Below are 18,806 nucleotides of genomic sequence, written 5' to 3' on the forward strand. Positions count from 1 at the left end.
ACTGGGGTTGTCAATGAGAGAAAATCGGTGTGTGTAGAAGGGCTGGCTGTTGCAAAGGCGAAGCTTTATCCTGAAGGAATCCTGGGTTAAAGTGAGTCCCTGTAGGAAAAGGAGAAAATTGAACCAAAAAAAAAAAAAAAAAAAGATGAAAAACCTCCCCGTCTGAATTGAAGCGATAGGAAATGAAAATTGCTGAGATATACTGTCATGTGGGTAGTGGTGCTACCAACCTTGTGCTGCAGTAATTACCTCTATGCATGCAATTTGTGCTCGGCTACGAATGATTTCCCACATCATCCGGTGCCCAGGCTATATTCAATCAGTCCCAGCTGGAGAAAACTATCTTGGATCATTTTGTGAGATTTCACCACAGATGCTACCTTGCATCTTACGGAAGCACTTGGGAACTGGAAGCCACAAAACGTCCCTGGCATCCGCGTGTGGGCGCGGGGACGTCTCAGGAGGCTGCCTGCAGCCAAGAGGGCTGAGCTGGATGGAGGCAGCTCCTTCAACTGGGTGCTGGGGGTCACAGCAAGCAGCCCTGGCCCATCTGAGAGAGGGGGCTTTGCTCTGCTGGGTGCGTGATGGAGACAGCAGGTATTGTTCTTGCACATCTGAAGTGGTAGACAAGGGAGGGTGAGGAGCATTGGTTGGAGTTTTTGTGAGATGCCTAAGGGAGTAGGTGTCCACACTGATTGCAGACCAAAATAGGTCTGGCACTTGGTTCCTCTGGCTGCTTTAGAAATGTCACCTTCATTAAAGATGTACAGACTTCTGTAAAGATTCATGAGTCCTACTGCAAATTGTACTTGTTGGCTGCGGCGTGTGAAAGGGGTGTGCTTTGTATATTAAGGTGTCCACTTTAGTGTCTTAAAAATCTGTCCTTTTCCTCTGACTTGCTCCACCTGGCTCTCTGAGGCATGCCATCCTGGTTCTGGGTTTGGTACAGCTCAGAGAGATGCTACAGGGGCCGTCAACAGTTTGGGAATTTGGCTGGGAATCTGAAGCCAAACCATACAGAGCAGTAAATCAGGAAAGGTCAGAGCCAGAAGTGTTATTGGAAGCGGTAGGTACATTAGTGGAATATATAAATAGCTCTGGGGAGTGTGTGGCACACCCAGGTGGGCCACTAGGTATATTTATGCTGCACTTCCATTTGTTTCCTGTTTTTCACTGCGAGTTTACCAGCTATTTGTGCTGCTGACATTGCTTTTCAGCAGCATGTTACAGAAGCCGTGTCTTCCTGATGCCCCTCTCTGCCTGTCCTTGCCATTCTGCTGCAGCCGTCCGGGCAGCACAGGGCTGCAGCTGCCCTGTGACACTCGCCGCTTCATTTCCATGTTCTGCATCTGTTCTGATGTGCAGTGCTTTTGCAGCCACTCTCTGACGAGTTTTGGTCCCTTGGATGCATTGATTTACAGACCTTTCCTCTGCATTACAGCTTCTCTTGATGACAGTCCATGAAGCACATGATAACTCAGCAGCCTAAATTATTCAAGGAGATTGAATGTGTTTGGCTTGTTCCAAACTTTTGTTTCCTTTCAGGGCTGTCAGTAGAACAGGTAATCGTGATGCTTGTATCAAACTCATTCAAGTGCTAGGGAGACACAAACAGCTCAAGTACAACCCGTGTTTTACCTCACTCATCGCTTATTTCCTCCTTCAGCTGTTCTTTTCCTGTGCACTTTTGCACCTTATAAAAATATTTATCTTACATTTACAGTGTTGTTCTCCTAGGAAATCATTTTGTAGTAGAAATGTCCCTGTAAAATTCAAAGAAAACTGTGTCTGTCCCACTCTTCAGCCACGTGTCCTTTTGTGGAAGTGTATTCACTTAGGCACATATCACTCATGCAAATATTTAGATGAAGTAGTCATCACGGTAGGATCCAGGAACCTCACGTTAATGAAGATGTGTAATTAAAATGAACAATTCCACCTGCAATTCCCTAATCACCTGACCTCTGCCTCGTCAGCCCTCCTCCTTTGTTGCTTGGTAGATATGCCCAATTAATTCACTCTAAGCTCCACACAGAAGTGCTTTGCAGAGCCCACTGAACTCCGGCAGTCACGGGAAGAGGAGGTGCTTTTTCTGTGCAGAAATGTCCCCTTGCTTTCTGGGGCCCTTCTGCATCTGCAGTGGCCACAGAAACTTCTGGGGAGAGCTGAAGGCATGGACTTCCACTCTCCAAACATATGCATTTGGTTCCTATTTTGACTGGAGCTTAAGGAGCTGACTCAGAGCAGTGGGATGCTTTAAGCTGGTGCTGGTGAGCTCGAATTGGGACCCAAGAGAGATGGCAGCCTCAGGGAGATGCTCTGAGACATTGCTCATTGCTTGAGATGTTGGTCATCTCAGCCCTCATCCAAAGAGCTCTCGGGGCGGGGGTGTTTGCTGCTCTCTAATTTAGCAAATATGGCACGCCCACTGCTGGAGGGTGGAGGCTTGCCTCAGAAAATTCTAGCTGCAAATGAGACGCGTGATTTTAGGAATTAGAATAATTACCCCCCAGAACAGCCTCCCAAGGGATGTGATATATTCTGTATCACTTAGAGTCTTTAAATCACATTTGCATGTTTTTCCGAAAAGCGTGCCTCGTCACTCAGAGTGAAGGGCTGTGCTCGAGACAGGCACTGTGACAAAGCTGCCATCTCAGAGCAGGGTGTGCAGTCCCCGTGGTCCATGTGGATCAAGTTGTGTGGGTTCTTGGAGGAGTGGGTTTTGGCATGTCCTCCAGGAGGACAGCTCGTGGAGCTGCAATGTGCAGGGCTGAGCAAGAAACCGCACCGGGGCTGACTCAGGAGCTAGCTCCCCCAGCCAAGATCTGCCTTCCCTTTCCAAACACATGCTGACAGCTGAGCAATCCTGGCTGTATCAGTATTTCCAGGACCTTCCCTCCCACCACTCCCTAAATGATGAGAGTGTTTTTTTTAAGACTTCATTTCCCGGACTTTCCCTTTTATCTCTCCAAGCAGCAAGTAAATGAGCAGCCCTTGAGTTTTTAGTTACTGCTTCTGCACTTGGTGAGTTATCAGAGGCTGTTGACAATGACTTCTCTCTTTTCCGTGCTCCTGCCTGCAGGATTTGGGGAGATAATTCATTTGGACCTGGTGCTTTGTCAACTTTCAGCAGGTGTAATTGCCTAATGATCAGTGCTGATGCTGTTGTTAAGCCTGTTAAAACTTTGTCCTGCTGAACAGCCAGACTGCGGCTGTCTCATCGCCTTGTGCCTGCTGTGTCAGCTGGGGCTCGCTTTGATGCTCCCTCCCTGTCCCCAGCTTGCACTGCGCCTTCCTACCCCACCTCAGAGGGGATGTGGCAGTGTGCTAAGCTGTCGGGCGGAACTGGACCTGAAAGTACAAAGAATTGAAGAAGAGCCCCATGCAGAGCCAGGTGCTCCCCCAGGAGGAATCGCTGCCCCTGTGCCCAAGCTGATGGTGAGATGGCACTGAGAAGGGATGGGGCTGTCACCCACCCTCAGGCGTGGAGAAGCTTTTAGGGGGAGGCTATCACTAGTGCTGTGCTGCTTCTTTGTGACCTCAGTGCCACTTCTGCTCTTCTCTCTCTCGGGTGCCTTTTCTGCCTTTGTTATCTCCTTTAGAGCTCTAATTGGCCACTGTCACTTCTTTGCTATACATCCGAGGTGCCCAACTGGCTGCTGCCATCTCCTGAAGCTCCCATTGCTCATCCCTGCCTCTTCCAAAGCTGTTCCTTACTTAATGACACATGGTGAGCGTTAGTGCATTACCATCCCTTTTCCAAGAACAGTCTCCATCCACTCTTCTCTCATCCCCTAGTGCCTCATCCAATTTAATTAATTATACTTAGTATATTACGCATCCCGTCAAAGTTTTTCCTTTCCGAGGTTTAATGGTTTTTTAATTCTAATGCATGCTGCATGTGTAAGTGTTTTAGAAGCGAGCAGAGCACGCAGCGGCAGCGAGGCGGCATTACATCTGTGTGCCGCAGACAGCGAGCAAACACAAGAGTGGGTCCCGGTAGGGAGGCTCCAGCACAATGACTGCAGGACCACGGGGTGCCTGCAACTCTCACTCCTGTTGTGCTTGGAGGGAAGGGCAGCCCCATTCCCACTGCAGAGGGACACACTGGGATCAGATCCACCTGACCGCAGCTCTGTGCCGGCACCGGGCTGTCAGAGCAGTCGCAGCCCTGTGGTGAGCTTGGAGGTGAGGAGCTTGACTCCTCGCCTTTTGCTGGCTCTGTCTGAACGCACCCAATTACCGCCGTCATTTCAGCCCTGCTTTGTTCTTTTGCAGGAGGATGTGGTGGGGACTACACTAATCAGGGAGCGACAGTTGGGGCTTGTACCTATCGCTCTTTATTTCCCAGTGACAGTTAAAAGGTTTGGTCAGTGAAGTGGCTCAGTAGGAGTGACTTTGTGGGGCCTTACACTTACTAGCTTTTGGTATTTCCAGATAAAACCTGATCAGACTAAGAGGGTTGTGATGTTTTTTTTTCCACCCGTCAGTACTGAAAACCACTCTGGTACTGAAACTTCATCTGGGCTCTATGTCACACCATCAGCGGGAATAACAGTGCTGCGGTGCAGTTCAGGTGATAGCCCTACCAGCTGAGACCAGGAGTGGATGCAATCCAGCCTGGCCTTGTGGCAGCACAGCGGGTTCACCTCAGAGCAGAGTGTTATGAAATCAGCTCCTTTGAGGCTGCACGGGCAGAACAGGAGCCAGAAGCCCACTCTGTTTCTGGCTTGCCTGGTGCTGCCCAGCCCCACTCAGGCTGGAGCACTGAAGGTTCGCCGGTGTGCTTGAGAGATGTGGGTGCAGGCAGAAGGAGGGGAGAGCATTCCAAGAGCAGAGTAGGGCCAGCCCAGCCTCAGCCCACCACGTCATCTTTAGTTGCCCCAGCCATCCGTCAGTGGGAGGGGGCGAGCTCAGCAGGGAGGATGTTTGTTCTCCTAAATTTAAGTCAGGATAGAAAGGAGGAAACATTAAAATATGCATGTGTTCCCAGCATCAGAGCAGTGCTGGGACATGTGCGTGCAGCACAAAGCTCTTGCATGAGACCATCCGCACCATGCAACAAACCCACCACGGAGCCAGCTGCTTTCTTTGGAATACGTACACAGGTGATGAAAATACCATTATTTTCCATTTCTGCAGTTCAACCTCCTCCCCAGTTCACAGCACAAGGCAAACCAGAAGGTTTGTTTTCAGTATCACCCACGCGGATGTGGGGCTGATGGGGCAGGAGCCCACCTGCGTTGCTAGAAATTGAGCTTGGTCATGGCTTGCAGGCAGTGTAATTTCCCTAGACTTCTAAAGAGGTTTTGGATTTGGCTGTCGACCTTGCAGTAGTTTTAGTTGTATATTTGTGGGCGCTGATGGATGCTGGACAATTTAGAATAGCTTTTGTAGAACCGCCCCCGGGGCCCTCCCAGTTCCCATTGGTCACCTTTGGGATTTTCTGGTGCATCCACAAACAACCTCCTCCAGCGTCCCATCATGGGCTGTCCCTGTACTCAGACAAAGGATCCAGCAGCATGGAAAAGCCGCTTGCTCGTTGGAAAAAAAATCAAACAGTTAAACACCAGGGAGGAGATAATGCCGAGCTCCAGTGTGGAAGAGCGAGAGGTCAAAGTCATGATGAGAAGTGGCCAGGAACCAACGCTTTTGGTTTAAAAAAAAATAAATTCCCTTACTTGCTCAACAGTGGGGAACGCCCCATCGTGCTGGGAAGCCTTCCAGCTCCCCTCCACTCCTTAGAGCTGCGTACTGTTACAAAGTACAAAGAGCTTCTCATAATGTTTTGCCTTGTGGGTACGTATATGATTAATTCCATGCAAGCATTACTGGTGCAATAACAATACTGGAGGTCCTAAAACTGCAAAAGGAAACACATTTGGCTCATACTTCATACACAATCACTTACACTTAAGCTATTGATAGTTGATTGGGATCTGTAGACTGCTGGGCTGGTGCCACTGGGTTTCTGAGTGCATTCAACGTCTGGAACAGACAGCAAGGCTGTAGGTTTTGGCAAGCTGTAGGTCTCATTAGTCAGGCTGACTGTATCTGACACGAGAGATTCCCATCCACCAAGATGAAGCTCACTTCCCTAGGCTTTGGCTGGCGTCCCAACAATATTTACATGAAGGACAACAGAGGATCAGTGTTAGATTAAGGCTGTGAGTTTCCAGTAGGCAGACAGTTAAATATTCTATTGAAATCCTCTTTTGATTATTTAGATAATAATGAAGTTTATGCGTGTCCTTGAGAAATCTGGGGAAAGGCAGTTGTTTTATGCTAAGCATGCAAAGATGTGTTTAATCTTGATAATAGGAGTAAATTATGTATCAGGGTTTATAACTCAGCTCCTTCATTTCTCACTGGCTCCGTGGAAAGCGCAGAAGCCTCTGAAGGAAGCGAGACGTGTGCGGATGGTGGGAGCAGGCACACAGGGTGTGGGATGGGACACGGGTGTCCCCACGACCAATGAAGCTGCACTGATGTGTGCTGGCTTGCTCTGCAGCAGGTACAGGCGGCCAGGCATTGCTTCCTGTCACCCTCAACTGTAATTTCTGTTTGGCTGGATTTTTATCAGGATCGTCAAGTAGCGATTTTCTGAGCGACGCCTAATTTTGAATGGGATGCGGTAGTAATTTGATTCATTGTTGCCATTTGAATCTGGATGCGTGGCTGGTATTGCCTTACCGCAACACGGTCTGTTTGAATTTGGCTGTTTCAGATTTGACAATAGCAGAGAAAAGTAACCTTTGGATTAATTTGCTTTAGCAACTAAAGTCCCATTAAATGGAAGGCAGCTGGTGTCAAAGGCATAAATGGAGACAAAGTTTTGCTCCCAATTGTAGGAAATGTGTTTAAACAGACTAGAAATGTTTCCATCTCTGCAGGGTATAATATACTCAAATGGTTGCATTAACATGAAAAAAATATAAGAAAGAGAGTATTTAGGACAATCCCTCTGTATCCAGTGTTAATGAAATTGAATTCCAGTAATGAAGTCAAAGGGTTGTATTCTTCAGTCGGTGCACGCAGTACAGTAACTTCCATTAGCATTAATGGGAGTTGTGCATATGAATTACAGAGCCATAATGGTTAGAGATGGAAAAGGTCTGTTGGATGCTGGAGTGCTTCCCTCTCTGAGGACCGGATCCTGCTCGCTCTGGTCTCGTCTCGTGTGCAGCCTGTTGGCTCGGCGAGGACGTTAATGAGCCCTGCAGTGAGTGCCCCAGCTGATGTGCAGGTAGCAGAGTTTCAGAGGTAAAATCCCTGCCGCTCCGGGGCACAACAAGCTCTGTGGATCACTTAAGTCCCCGGAAAAGGATTAATTGGAGTTTAAATGGCGCGTTTTGCCGCTTCTCTGAACAGGAATTGATTTTCCTTTGTAGAGGGGGCCATCCAGCGCTGACTTGCATCTTGGCCCACACCTTGAGGGCTTGGCTCTGCTGTACTGCATGGTGTGCCCAGAACCCAGCTCCTCTTGTAGCACTTCCGTGTAGCATCGCACGCATCCAAAAGGCTCCAGCCAGCCCAGGAGGTGGTGGGGGAGAAAATGTTTGCTTCTTGGGGCTGCATCCGCCTGCAGCAGGAGGGAGGGAGCCCCATTGAGTCCCAGTTGGCCATTACAGAGATGCTGCTCATGAGTCCCATTCCAGCGTGGGTCCTCGTCAGTTACATAATGAATTAAACTAATTCCTATCCCTTGTTTCATTAAGATAATTCTGCATAATTCTGTCCAAGCACCGCTGACCTCCAGTGCTCAGATAGACAATCCAGGATTAAAAATGCAACATTTTTTAGCTCACGTAAATCCCAAATAATGGAGAAAGATAGAAAAAGAAAGGCTCCTTGTTGCAGTAAAGAGCATTTGTCACTGTCCCTATTTATTAGTAGCCTCTGAGCGTTGTACAAGAGAAGCCGTGACAGGATTACATTTGTGCATAGACTGGAGGCTTCTGATTAAGCAGGGCGAAGAAGGCTTCATAAAAGCCCATAGGTCAAAAATATAATACACTATTCCCCACCTCTTGTTTCATGTTATTATGCTACTGTGAGAGATAAGGAAGAGGTGCAGAGTCTTAATTTACAAACGAATGATGAACCCTGGCTGGAGACTGCATGCATTTTGCTTGAGCTTATTAGTGGCAGGGCCGGGGCCACACCAACCGTCCTCGCGTGGCCATGCAGGGCAAGGTGGCTGCAAAATTCGGGTTTTCCTGCAGCGTGCAGCTCCCTGAGAGAGGCAGCGAGCTGAGGGCAAGGCTCACCCTGTGCCTGGCAGAGAAAAGAAGGTGCTGGAGTTGAAAAGAAACCCCAAAGTAACTGGGTGATGGGTGTTAAATAATGCAGTTGCGCATTGTCCGTGAAAGATGGCTAACCATGAGTAAACATCAGCAGCAATGTTTGATCCCTTCATGTTTACTATTTATTCATATTTATTATTCATAAATTCCGTCACAAATGTTAGGCCTGCACCCCAGTGAGACATTTGCATTTTATTTTAAGTTGTTGTTTTTTTTTTCTCCCCTAGTTTTGTGAACTGAGATTTAATGATTTGCTTTTCCATAGAGTTCCCATGCTCACTCTCCCTGGCTCCTCTCTTCTTGTTTCAGGAAGAGATTTCTAACATGGAAAAGTGATATTTGAATAGATTCCCCTAAGGCAATCAATTTACTTTTAATTTGTCTGGAACTAAGCTTTTCTTTGTTGCAATGAGAAAAGATTGAAACTGCTGTAAAATTTATTAGCTTCCAGGAAGATTTTGAAATGAATTTTTTAATGATCGTGCTGTTTGCTGTACCCAGGAGCAGTGTCACCGTGATTACAGTACAACCGTACGGCTGCCGGAGACGCACCGCGACGCGGAGATAAAGCTGTGCATCCATGGCAGGGTGCTGCTGGTCACGGCCAGGGCAGCCCGGGGACACCACTCCCATCTCCTTGCACCCAATTTTGGGCTTGCGTTTTGGGTTTGAGGCCGTGCAGTACATGCCAGGCTCCCCGTCATCCTCCCCACCCTGAGCCCAGTGCAGCGCAGGCGGGTCCTGCTTCTGCCATGTGTTCTTTCTTATTTTTCATTTTCAAGCAACTCCTCCACTGCTTTTCCTTGCTCTCCATGTAATAGTACAAATGAGCTCCACTTACTCACCCCTGCAAACCTGCTCTGACATGGATTGGATTGAACTGAGTGTCTGTTTGAAAATGGAAACTCCAGGGACTATTGTCATCGCCCAAATTGCACCTTAGATTGTATAACAGCACATGTCATCTGGCCATTTATCAGGAATATTACATTCCCAGGCACTTGCACCTCGGTGTGATTTAACTTTGTCTCTTTGGCCGGTGCTGAGATTCCTCTGCAGATAATTCAATTGCTCTGAGAGTTGAATGGGCTCCTTTCAAACCGGTTTCATGTTGCGCTGCTGCAGAACCGAGTTCAGGTACTGGAGACTTTGAATAGGGGACTGAAAGCACTTGCAGGTGCAAGATGTCCATTAACCCTTCCTTTGAACTGCAGAGGGCCCCATGCTGGGAGGAGCTGGAGGCTGTGGCGCTCCATGCACTGTCCCTCTGTCCCCACATCCCCTGGGCTGTACAGAGCTTAGCCGTGGAGGTCAGCACTGCCACTGCTCCCCCTGCAGCCCTCGCCCAGCTCTGACCCACCTGCAGCACTGGGCTGACTGCAACGCATCGTTCCATCTATGTTGCTCCCCCGAGGTGCAGGCTGAGGAGGTTTGAAATCTGGAGCTCAACATGGGTTTTGCTGTACTTGTCAAGGAGTGTATTAATTCCAGAGGTGGCTGCTGGTTTTATTTTATTTCATATTTGCTGTGTGAGAGCTTATGTTTAGCAATGACACATTTTCTTCTGCCAAGGCCTCACCTTCTGGCGAGGTGTCTGCTGGGATGTTTTGTACCTGGGGAATCAGTTTAAAAGCACCGTGCCCCAAGCTACTGTGACCTGAGTTTGTGGGTTTGTGCTGGGTGAAGGCAGGAGGTGCTGAGAGGCGGGCACTGCCCTGCCCTGCTGCTGGGGGACCTGCGGCTCCCACAAGCCAGACACACTGATGGCGATTGGGCATGATCAGCAACTCTCCCAACAGCCTGCACTCGATGCAGGTATCTGGCTCTCCTCCTGGTGTGCCCGTGGTATGCTCAGCTGCTTAGAAAGCCCAGCCCTGCTCAGGACAACCTCAGGCAAACAGTGCCTGCGCCCTAAGCTGCCCGTTGTTTGCTCCTGCTGGGCCCTGGGGGTAATGCTACCCAGCACTGTGCCACCCCTGTGTGTCTCGTGGATATGGGAAGCTGCCAGGTCTGGCTGTCTGCTCTTTGTCATGTGATACATAATGTGGGGGTTAGTACCTGGGCTTTGCTTCTTGCATTAAGAACATTTTTTAGTGCAGACAATAACAGTCCTATTGACTAGGGCAGGTCTCGAGCTGTAAAAGAATTTCCTGTCATCCTATTTCCGATTGTTAAAAGAAGAAAAAGACAGAATACTGCAATAAAGAACCCGTGAATGTGAATGGCTGTCCTGGGTGCTGTTATGGCTGGGTGAGTCAGACCTGGCTGCAAAGGGCAGTGAGGAGCTGTGCCCGGAGGCTTTGTGCCTGCCATGCCTGGGGCAGCAGCTCTTGTTCTCTGGTGCTTGGCTGGAGATGGATGCTGCAGCTCAGCCACCTCCGAGCTGTGATAGCAAAAGAGAGGTGTGGTGGTTATGTGTATCAACAGGGCATGCTTGTGGTGTTTAAACAGTATTTTATATGATCTACGTGGTTAATGAGGAAATAGGGTGGTTGGGTGAAGATCCTCTTTCTGCCAAAGAGATGGAGCTGCTGCTCAGTGCCCTGCACTGGTGCCTGGGGTCTGCTGCTAGCTGGGGGCTGAGGGCCCACACCTGTGCTGTCCCTGGGAGCAGGACAACTTCTGGCTCCAAGATGTGGTCTCAACAGAAGAATTCTGAGACACAGTGGGGACAGGAGCAGGGAGGCCGAATGTGGAGCTACTTGTTGTCATCAGGTCTGTGGATGAGTGCTGACTTGTGCCCCCCGCCTGCCAGCCTGGCATCTTTCATAGCTGTTTGCATTCTCGCTATAACATTGAAAGTTGAAATGGCATAATCCAACGCAATGCTTTTCATCCCTTCTCCTGCCTTTACTCTAACTGCTGCTTGCAGACAGGCATGCTGGTGTCCAGGGCTGTTCATCTCCCAAGCAGATAGGCACTGCGCAAGCAGGCTTTACTAAAACCACTCCTAAAGCTCAGGTCCTTTTGTTGCATTTGAGGAATATCTACTTGAGCTGCAGTAGTCACAGAATTGTTAAGGTTGGAAAAGACCACTAAGATCATCTAGTCCAACTATCAACCCATCCCCACCGTGCCCCCTCCAGGGACTAACTGGTGAAGCCCTTGCTTTGTTTTTAACTTTACAATATACCAGCTTGGAATAAGTAGCTCAGGGCAAACCAAACCCACCTGGGGTGAGCTTGGCCTTCGCCATGTTGGCCACGTGGACGTGGAGCTGAGCTGTGACCCTCGGCTGGGGAGGTGAGGAGCATGGGCTCACCCACTGTGGTCCTTTGCTAGAGCAGGCAGCTCCAGTGTGCCCCAGTCCGGTGCTCTATAGTAGCAGAGGGGCTGACACAGTGTGTGCACTGCGCCCAAGGTCACACAGCACAGTAAATCGCATCTCTCTGGGATGAGAACCCAAGACATTTCTGTACCCCCTCCAGCCACTACCAAGTACGCTGCTTTCACAGCCAGACTACACAACTTTGTGTGCCTCTAGCACCCTTTTGAAGTTAAGCTGTGGATAAATAGGCAGACAGCAACACTTTCTGGGCAATTTTTCTCCTTTTTTTATTTTGCTCAAGTACTTGAAAGTAACAGAATCAAACTGTAAGAGCATCGGCTTTCAGATCTTAGTGCAGGTTGTTCTGCATGTAAGGCTCAGAGCACCTTTCTCTAAAGCTGCTGTAAAGGAGGCTGCCGAAACCCAGACCTCCTACACAGCCACCCTGCGCCGCGCCTCACACCACCGGGTAGCTGCTCTGATGGCGAGAAAGAGCTAATGTTTTACCCACAGCTTTCCAATTAATTGGCTTCTTCTCCTTTAAAGAAAAAAATCCCTTTTTTTTTGAAGTCTGCCTTTTACTCGTTTATTCTCTGTAAGTGTTAAGCTGCTCATATTTTGGTGCATTGTGTTATGTGCTGAGAATTTTTATCAGCCGCCCTAGTGCTAGAATGTGGTGGAAATACCAATGTGTCTGAGGAGCTGAGGTTATGCACACAGATGTACAAAGCATCAAAATGAACTGTTTCAGACAGACAGGAAGCAGACCAAGGCTGAGTCTGCACCTTCACAGGGCTCGATCTATCACACCAACACCGACTGGGTGCGTTCTTGTGTTGTTAATAGCATTAATTCTTCAACGCCGCTTTGCTGCTTTATGGGTATATAGATTACAACAGGAAGGAGCTGCATCTTTGCCTGTGAAATGAGGGCTATCTGCAATTACAAGTTCTTACTGAATGAAAGGGAAGCTGAAGTCTTAAGCTGAGATTGAAAAGCAGCCAGGAGTCCACGATGTTTGGTGGCAGCCACGGTCTGGTGCTCAGCAAAGGCTCAGGAAGTCGAGACTTCTGGATTTGATTTCCAGTGTTGCACTTGGTTGAGCCCGTCTGCTTCTCTAGGTCTCGATTTGTCCGTCCATAGTGTGGACAGCACCTCCCAGAGCAGCGGGGATGGGACAGCGCTTTGGGGACAGTGCCATGGTAGTGTGGGGTACCTCCTGCTGCTGAGAGCCGCATGTGGCCAGCAGAGCAGGAGAGGTCCTTGGAAAGTGTGAAATACTGTTCCATATTTCAGCCTTGTAAAGTAGGGTTGGGACAGCCCTAAGTTGAGAGAACAGATCTTTATTACTCTCATATGAATAAAGACCCAGTGCCGGAATGACATATTTAATCTTCAGTGGAGTGGGCAGTCTTGGAGATTTATAAAGGCTGTGTTGTGTGGGAGGCCAGCGGAGTTAAGCAAAAAGTTGAAACACACAAATGCACATGAGAAAGAAAGCACCCTGTTCCCTCTGCTCGCTTCCCCCTCCAAGCCAACCTTAAATGTCAGGACAGACTTTGCTCAGAGCATGGTGGGTTTTAGCGTCGGCTGCTGAAAGCAGGACCTGCTGACGACATGCAGCCCGACACGTGGCACAACCCCGTCCTCATTTATCTGCTGCTGTAACTCGCTTCCCCCAGGTCTCAGCTCTGGCAGTGGCAGCAGATCATAGAACAGCTTAGGTTGGAGGGGACCTTAGAGATCTTCTTGTTCCAACCCCCCTGCCACGAGCAGAGTTGTCAGCCACTAAAGATGACACACAACCTGTTGGAAATTGAACTCTGGTCTTTAGAACAGTGGAGAAATGGTAGTAAAAATCTCCCTTCCCTGCACTGCTGTAAAGCTGACGGTTGTTTGCTGCAGCGTTGGGGCAGGAGGGCTTGGGCGGCGCTCACCCACTTCACACGGCCTTGTATTTTCTCCATGCAGATCAGAGCGAAGGATTTCATTGCAGGGAAGAGTGCCGCATCCTGGGCCACTCGGACCGGTGCTGGATGCCCCGCACCGCCGTCCCCAGCCGCGCCAAGTCCCCTGAGCACGGCAGGAACGTCATCGCCCTCTCCATAGAAGCGACGGCGGTGGACGCGGAGCCTTACGCAGACTGTAGCGCCAAAAGGACCTTCGCCACTTTCGGCAAGGAGGGCGGCGAGCCGCCGGCCGAGGAGCGGCCTGCCAACCCCAAAGGCAAAAGAACGGTGGAGCCGGCTGCCGGCAGCCCCAAGGTGAGCGGCACCGTGCGCGAGGCGGGCAACGGCTGCGAGGCCGCCAGCCCCGTCACCTCGCCCCTGCACCTGAAGGGCCCCGCGGCCTATGGCGGCCTGCCCTGCCCCGCTGGCCGGCCCCTGGCGAACAATGGCCCCGTGCGGCCTGCGGAGGCCGAGCCCAGGGGGGCGGACAGCGAGGGCGGCCTGCAGGAGGGCAACCCGCTGCTGCAGGACCGCAGGGAGAAGGACTCGCCAGCGGGCAGGAGACTGAGGGACATCGTCCTCTGAGCAGCGCCCGGCCGCCCAAGGGGCCCGGCGGGTCATTTTTATCGCTTACCAATGGTTCACAGATCGCTGTATTTAAAAGCTTTCCCTAAATGTATTGTTTATAAATGAAGCTGTTGTTAATGTGACAATCCCACTTGTTTCAGCAGGCGGCAGGGGTGTTCCGTGGGCAAATAGCGCGTTTTCCTTTCACCGAGAGGCAGCAGCAGAGCTAGGCGTCGTGTCTCTTGGATTTATATATTTTTGTACCTCAAAACCAATGTAAATCTCTGTAATGCTCAAGAATCGAATTCCAAATTCCCTATACAGACACCTTTTTGTAGGCAAAGCAATGGCCATTTCTTGTGCACGACTTTCAAATGATGGCTGAGTGAGTTTTAATATTCGCCCCACACAAGGCTGTTTCTGTCTGAAGATGTTGCTATTTTGCTGTGGACACCCCTGCATTTATGAATCCTTTTGCTGTCACATGCTTATCTGTACTATTATTGTATTTGATATTGCAAATTACTGTACGTCTAGTGATGGCAAAAGGCTTTCAAGTTTAAAACAAACAATCACCACCATCTTACTGAACCCTTGGGGAACCCGCAGTTCCAGACTCTGCGGGACAAGTGCTTTTTCCAGTCCCCACCGCCCTCTGCAGCCTCCACCTGCTCTCAGGGCAGGGCATTGTAAGAAGGCGTCTTAGGGAAAATTCTGCCTGAATTGCAACCATCATATGCACTGTGCCGAAGTTTCCCCCTTTATCCATTTCCTTAGTGTAACTTCAAGGCAATGCATGGAAAGGTTTTTTTCCAGAAGTTTCTTTTTTTTTAGTTCCTGGATTTAGACATGCCCTGTCTCAAGTCATTTCAAAGTCAAAGTGATGGAATTATTTAGGAGATCTAAATTACCTTCTCAATTAGACACACACTTCCCAGTCAGCGTTTCCCAGCCATGATTATGCTAAGTGTGTGTGTGTATGTATGTCATCATGGCATGGATTTTAGACTGTTCCGATTTCTTTTTATCCCTGCATCATGAATAAGCATGGAGTGAGCAACAGCGATGTTAATTTAGGGGCAGACAGGTGATACGTAACAACACTACTAATTCAATTAATGTGCCTTCTTAATGGAGAAAAAATTAAAGCAATTCATTATTTTTTCTCATAATTAAGGACTTTTTTGTGTGGGTACAAATTTACTCATATAAAATTGATTTAAAAATTGAGCTACTTTAATAGCCATTTTGTAGAGGGGAGAGACAGAAAGAGTTTCACAGCTCTCTGCTCTCTTGCAGTGATAATTCCTCAGTGAGGTATGAGTATGGTAGGAGGATTTCAGTTAGTGTAGCATTCTTATTAACCCTTCACTTGACAGATTTTCCTACCCTAAATAATGTTTCATAGAATTTAAAATTGATTTTGGGAGGGAAAATATATAGCTCTTGCCAATGTTTGCTGTACCAGCAAGTTGAAATTAGCGGTTTCTAGAGAAATAGTCTTTCTAGGTATACATTTCATGATAAAATATTTGTTACTTGGATTTATTTAAATTAAAAACGTCAACAAGAGAACAAGCTCCAGTCATTATTGTCCTCAACATAAAATAAGCGCAAGTAATTTGTTTCTTCAGGGTGAATTGATACTGCCTGAAGTTGTAGCCATTCTGAGACAGGTCGGCAGTCAGTGTATTCCCCATGCCACTTGCTAGGGCCAGGAATTTGGAAGGAACCAACCAACCAACCAAGGTCCTCTAACAAAATTTGTGATGCTTCCCTCTGGTGTTATTACTACCTCATTCAGATCAAATCCTGTGCATTAATGTAATGTCGTGTACCCCTCCTAAAAGAGAACCAGGGATTTTCCTCTCTCTTCTGGAGTTTGAGCCTTTTGTTGAGGGATATGTTATTTCTGTTCCTGCGTTGTTTCCTGCCTGCGTACTGTACTGCTGTCATTTGTTTGTTTGTTTTTGTTTCTTTCCAAATGTGTGTATCATTACAAAACAAGCAACAGAAGAAATGGGCTGGCTTGGGGCTGTTAAAGCAACTGGATTTTCTGTAAATGTTAGGCTGGGTTTATTCTGACATTACCTGTTTTTGTCAGCTCTGCTGAGCTTTCTTTGGGGAAAATCCATGTATTATTTTGCCGAGCAAAAGCGCCTGCTCGACACGCGTCTGTCCCCCCTGCAGAAACCATCCCACGCCTTCGGTCATCGTCCCCCCGTCACAGACAGACCCTGCAACCTCCATCTGGAGCAGGATGGGACCGGTGCTCCCGGCCCCATCACAGGCACAGGGACAGGAGCATAGCTCCCTTCACCCCGGGCACCCATCACCCCCCTCGCCCGCCTCCAGCACCCGAAAAGTGCTGGCTGTTAATTTGTGCTGAGCCTTGCCCTCTGCCTGCGGAGCTGCCACCACCAGCCCGGCGATTTTGGATGAAAAATAGATGCTAACTGAAAAGGAAGAAAGAAAAAAAAAAAAAAACCAACCCAGAAACATTTCTCTAATTTACCCAGAGGAAACATTCCTTGCCACTCTGAATAAAAGCACAGCCGAGAAGGGATGCGAAATAATTCTGTATTAAAAGGGGGCATTCAAGAGGTCAGTAAGCCCTTATGCCTCCAAGAAAATCGTTTAAACAACAGTTTTGCCTGGGCTGACCCATGCCACAGCTGGGGATGCTGAGCGAGGGGCCCTTCCCTGCCAGGTCCTTGCTGTGTGGGATGAGGGCCCCTGCTCCACCTCCCTTCCCTCCGCTGGATGTTGGGTGCTTCTGTCACTGTCCCTCCCTGTCGCTTGAGATGAGTTCAGGGCTCCTGGGCAAATCACTGCGTATCTTAGTTTTTTAATAGTTGCATCAAAACTGGCCATGCAAAAACATAAAGGCTGCAGGGCGGGTGATTGTGGGGGGGTTCCAGACCCAATTAATGCTTCTTTAATAACTTAAACCTGTCCTCAGATTTGGTTTAGGAAAGCACGCTTGGATCTGTTGGTTTCCTTCAGGCGGCCTTGCTCTGCTCCCCTGCAGAAACAGGGCAGCAGCAGCCGTGTCTGATTCTCTACCGAGCATGACGAGGACCCGGTCTGGAGCAGCCCGTGTGACGTCCCCGTGTGCCACCCTCTGCTGGCCCCAGTGTCCCTTCACCGCGAGGGCACGTGGCCGTGCGGATGGGCAGCGGGGGCTGGGGGGCTTTGGTGGCTGAGAAAACCATCCCCGAGTGCTTGGCGTGTCGTTCCCTGTTTGTTGTGAAGCTGGAGGTGGCCTGTGGATCACACCTCATGCAGAAGTGAATTCCTTTTTTTTTTGGTTTTTGGTTTGTTGGTTTTGTTTTTCTTTTTCTCGAATGGGAAACAAGTTCCTTTTATAAAGAACACACTGTCTGATGAATATGATGAAATGATTCCTGGGGAAAAAAAAACCTAATTATGAACGGAAACACATTTGTCTGTCGTTGGGGAGAATGGATGATCCTGTTGCTACTGCTGCTTTCGCAGCTATAGGTGATCCTTTACCCGACCCGGGAGCTGTGGTTACCTTGAGGAGAAGCCCGGCCGCCGCCACTGCAAGCACCGCTGGGATGGATCTTCTATCGGCATCAGCTGATGTTCAGCTGATCTACGCTGGGATACAATCTTTAAACACAAAGAGCTGACCTAATGCAAACTGCTTTTCAGCAACCATCGCCTCCTTGCACTACTCCAACGTGACAGGTGTGAGCTGCAGGCGGCGCGTCCCCGCAGCAGGAGGAGCAGCACGGCACCGCGCGGCGGTGGGACTCGGTGCGGTACGTCTCGTCGTGGTGTCTCCGTTGCTGATTATACGAAGAATAAATTGTTGTATATGCTGATATGTATGTTATGTACATTTTCACAGTGATTGAATCATTGTAAAGAACAAAATGGAAAAAAAAAAAAAATTCACCGTTCTGTCTATTTTATGAAGATGATAAAGCAGCTTTATTAAATTATTACGATTCTGTTTCAAAATGGTGTACCTGCCACATGGGTTTTTTTCATCTGATGAGAACTTTGTTTTCCACCTAAATGTGACTTTCTTTTCTCTGCTTTGAGCATCTAATGCATTTTAGTATTAAAGCAATTATTGAATAAAATGGAAAGTAAGTGTTTGGTTAAACATGCCTAAGTGGGTTTGCTTTGATGGGCCGAAGGTGCTGGGTTTGCAGAAGCCAGAAGGAGCCCAGACACCCATATGGTCTCAGTGGCACTCACAGCCCCTTCCCCACGCACCTCTCCCAGTTCTGTTTGGCTTTGGTGTCCATGGGCTGTCCTGGCCCCCAGGAAGGGTTGTCCCCATGTCTCTGGTGCCTGGGGTGGGCAGGACCTGAGCCCCACGCAGCTCCAGTTGTGGCAGAGCGCTCAGAAAGGGGCATGCACTGGTAGGAAAACCACCAACAACCCACACTTTTTTTTTCCACTGAGGCACACTAGAGAGAAGAGGAGCTTATTTCCCTGGATTTTCAGGAGGGCACTTTGGAGGCCCTGGGGAGATGGTGAGGAGCATCCGCTTGCTCTGAATTAATGGTCTATTAATAGAGCCCTCTTCCAGGAGCGTCAGAGCTCTCTGCGGGTAGCTGGGGTGAGTGCCCTCTTCTGCTCGCTTAATGGCTCACCCAAGGAGACACAGAGGTGGCAGTGGGATGGGAGGAAGGGCCCTGCTGGGCAGTGGGGCTGCTCCATGCACAGGTGGGAACC

At 49.0% G+C, this 18,806-nt stretch overlaps 1 protein-coding gene across 2 annotated transcripts in view; it reads left to right on the forward strand.

Moving 5' to 3' along the window:
* PCDH19 (protocadherin 19) overlaps window positions 1-18,080 on the forward strand; it is a 52,467-nt gene extending 34,387 nt beyond the window's left edge. For both annotated transcript variants that reach the window (XM_021406251.1, XM_021406252.1), the window contains exon 5: window positions 13,546-18,080. In XM_021406251.1, coding sequence (XP_021261926.1) covers window positions 13,546-14,108 — 563 coding nt within the window. In that variant the 3' untranslated portion in view covers window positions 14,109-18,080. The remainder of the gene's footprint in view (window positions 1-13,545) is intronic.

Source organism: Numida meleagris, chromosome 8 (assembly GCF_002078875.1).
Source record: "Numida meleagris isolate 19003 breed g44 Domestic line chromosome 8, NumMel1.0, whole genome shotgun sequence".
In the NCBI taxonomy this organism is placed as follows: Eukaryota; Metazoa; Chordata; class Aves; order Galliformes; family Numididae; genus Numida; species Numida meleagris.